The sequence below is a fragment of the Delphinapterus leucas genome, chromosome 14, assembly GCF_059928025.1.
Source record: "Delphinapterus leucas isolate spDelLeu-1000000601 "Yukka" chromosome 14, BTC_Dleu_Yukka2, whole genome shotgun sequence".
NCBI classification, from domain to species: Eukaryota; Metazoa; Chordata; class Mammalia; order Artiodactyla; family Monodontidae; genus Delphinapterus; species Delphinapterus leucas.
The window spans coordinates 16,714,898-16,718,049 of NC_143142.1; the positions used below are offsets into that span (position 1 = coordinate 16,714,898).

At 49.0% G+C, this 3,152-nt stretch overlaps 1 protein-coding gene across 1 annotated transcript; it reads right to left on the minus strand.

The window, feature by feature from the left end:
* POP5 (POP5 ribonuclease P/MRP subunit) lies at positions 1-2,278 on the minus strand. Its single transcript, XM_022550986.3, has 5 exons — positions 2,182-2,278; positions 1,972-2,114; positions 781-930; positions 516-599; positions 1-403 (listed from the first exon to the last, which is right to left on the minus strand). The coding sequence occupies exons 1-5, from the start codon at positions 2,199-2,201 to the stop codon at positions 288-290; spliced, it is 513 nt and encodes a 170-aa protein (XP_022406694.1). The 5' UTR covers positions 2,202-2,278; the 3' UTR covers positions 1-287.
* Between the last annotated feature and the right edge of the window lie 874 nt (positions 2,279-3,152).

A 3,152-nucleotide genomic window follows, 5' to 3' on the forward strand; every position in this document is an offset into this window, starting at 1 on the left:
TACAGAAGCCAAATACATTTATTAAACCTGCTCTCAGCCAGGCAGTTAGATACAAAGATGTCTATAACTCCAGGGGCTTCACAACCTCCAGAACTACTTAACCAGGCAATGCTGGGTAAAGGTGACTTCGATTAGTTTTAAGCAAATAAGTCCATTTTGAGCTGGTCACTTGGCCTCTGGTCAGCAGTCATCCTGTTTGAGAAGTACAGAAGATGCTGCTGCCTCCCAGAATGTCCTGTCCCAACAAGTGGGCCCTGAGGCTGGGGCACAGGGCAGTCTGTAGAGGTTCACTCCATTGCCTCAGCAGCCTCCTCACCACCACTGTCTGAAAGCTCCTCCCCAGCCGATGACTCCTCTAGTAAACAGCTTCTTGTGACAGACTTCTGGATAGCCTCTCGTTCTCCTGAAGAAAGTACAGTACGGGTGATTAAAGATGTCTTTGGGAGTGGCCTTTCATTCAGCTGGAGGAGGAGGCCAGTCACTTGCTCAGTGGGCACAGGGCTAGCGTGCCTTACCTTCATCAGTGCAGTTCTGCAACAGGATCAACAGCTGTCTCCTGTTGTACTGAATCAGGAACTTCTGACATGTTCTGATTGTACCTGGCACATGAAAGAGCTTTGTGGTCAACAGCTTGTGAAAAGTGTTTGCCTCAAGAGTCTTGCAGAGCTAGGAAAAAGTATCTTGCTCTTGGCAGGAGAGCAGGAAGACCCACCCACCATTGAAGACTGAACACTGAACTTGTTACCTATTGGAAATGAGACATATCACATGCACCCATACCTCCCACGTGTAAGGTGTTGAGAAAACACGGGTAATGGTGTCCTCTGTTCTCCAAGTATGTGATAAAGGGAAGAGCTGACCACACAAGCCGGTAGAATTCCTTCCTGCATCGAAGTAGCACTATTCCAGTATAGGCATTGAGGTATCGCACTACAGCAGGAAAAAAAAAAATCATTTGGGGAAACTCTGGATTCTCGGGAATGGGTTAAACATCTTGGGGTAATTGAGAGCCTATGCGCTAGAGATCCTTCAAGGCAGTGGCAGCTGGGATGCATCAGTAAGCAAGAACTGATTTCTGAAGAAAAAAAAATTAGGACAGACCTTCATTTACAGAAGGGAGAGAAACAACATCCAGTGCCTCACACACCACTCAGAATTGGTGAATTCAGAATTTAAAACGGTCTTCTAATCGACTGACTAGTTAATGAATGGGTGGGGAGCGTATAGATCCATCTTCCTCAGAAAACCTTTGGCTGAAAAGCAAGTTGCTCTGCAACTGGGCTATGCAGGTTCTTGTAGCAGCCATCTGGGTCTCACCTGATGTAGGAGAGTTGTGCCTACGTGTATTCCTTATACTGGATTCAATTTTGAGTAGATGGTAAGAGAATGAGTTTACATAGTGTGCCTGTTGAAAGGGCCTTCTACATTTACCCACACACATTCTGTACTTCACAGGCCCTTTTCAGGGTTAATCTTGACAATGTTTTTTCCATGTGATGTCAACGTAACCAGTTAAGTAACTTAGAACCATACACGGCTTCCCTCATTTAATTTTCACCATCCTGTTAAACTCAATACATATGTCAAATAGGTACAGGGGGTTCTTGCCCAAAGTCTCACTGCTTACTGCTCTTAGCTCTCCGCCTAACTCTGGACTCACGCAGACCTTGGGCTCGGATCCGAGATTCCTAAAAAGGACGATATCTTTTTTTTATTTCTTTTGCCCCACCCCCACCCCCCTCATGTGGGATCTTAGTTCCCCCTCCTGGGATCGAACTCGCGCCCCCTGCACTGGAAGCGAGGAGGCTTAACCACTAGACCTCCAGCAAAGTCCCAAAGGATAATATCTTACATAGGGCTGTGCACAGGGCTTGGCAGTTGCTGGGGTCGCTTGTGCCCCTTCTTTCTCCCTCCTCTGGCTACTGCTCCCTCCACGTCCCGCCAGCCCCCGGTTCCCCAGCACCCTCGCACCCGCGAAGCCGATGGAGCAGGCGGCCGCGCCGAAAGTCCCGTGCACGCGGGCAATCGTGTCCCGTACCAGGCCGCCCAGCACTCGGTCCTCCAGACTCAGGCGGCAGCGGGGGTCGTCAGACACCACTTCACAGAGCAGGTACCTAAGGCGGGCGAGAGGGCGGTGAGCGCGGGGCCAGGCCGCCGGGGACCGGGCAAGGGTCTGCTTACCTGTGCTTGAACCGCACCATTGCGGCCTCCGCCTCCAGCAGCCGGATCTGCAAACCGGATGTCTGCTTTCTGGTCGGCGGCCAATGGGAAGTTGTCCTGGCAGCCACTCAGAGGGAGAGGCGGAGCTAGAATGTAGGCGGAGCCCCGTGTCGGTCTCCTTCGAGCGCCGCCTCCCTCTGAGGAGCGCAGGCGGCCTGCTCAGCTCTTCGCTGATTGAGTTGTTTGGGAGCTGGATTCCAACATTGAACACCTTGTGCTGTGATGGGTGGTTACGCCCCACGCTGGAGTCTCCACCGCTGTGTAGGACGCAGCCGCGGCATTTGCAACCTCCAGGACGTTTACCTTCTATTAGCTTGCAACACAGTCGTGTGTGCACTTATATTTTCTCCCCAAGATGGACGGTGGAACTTTTGAAGGCAAGACTTTGCACTCATAGGCCAGGGATTGACAAAGGGGAAATCAGACCCTTATTTTCAGATTAGAGCTCGGTTTAATTTCCCCATACAGCCAAATATGTTATTACTGCTTAGGCCTTTCAACAACCTTATGGAGTCGGGTGTATTGTCTTGTTTTTTGTTTGCAAAAACCATCCGTGGTCTTTATATTTTCTGTGTGGAACAGAAATGCACAAAGAAGCAAATAAAAATAAATTATAATCCCAGCACCGAGAGAGAATAATTTATAATGTAGTGGGTTTTCTTCCTTCATTTTCCCCCTGTGCCAGCAGTTCTCCAGTGAGGTCCAGGAAGCACTGGGTTTTCTGAGACTCTTTCAGGGAGTCCCCAAGATCAAATTACTTTCATAATAATACTAAGATGTTACTTGTTTCACTGTCTCAGAGTGGACAGTGAAGTTTTCCAGAGGCCATATAACAGTGCTGACATTATTGCTCTGATGGCTAAGAGAATTGTGTATTGTGTTTTAAACATTTCTCAGTTTTAACAGACATGGTAAGTATCAATATATCCCAC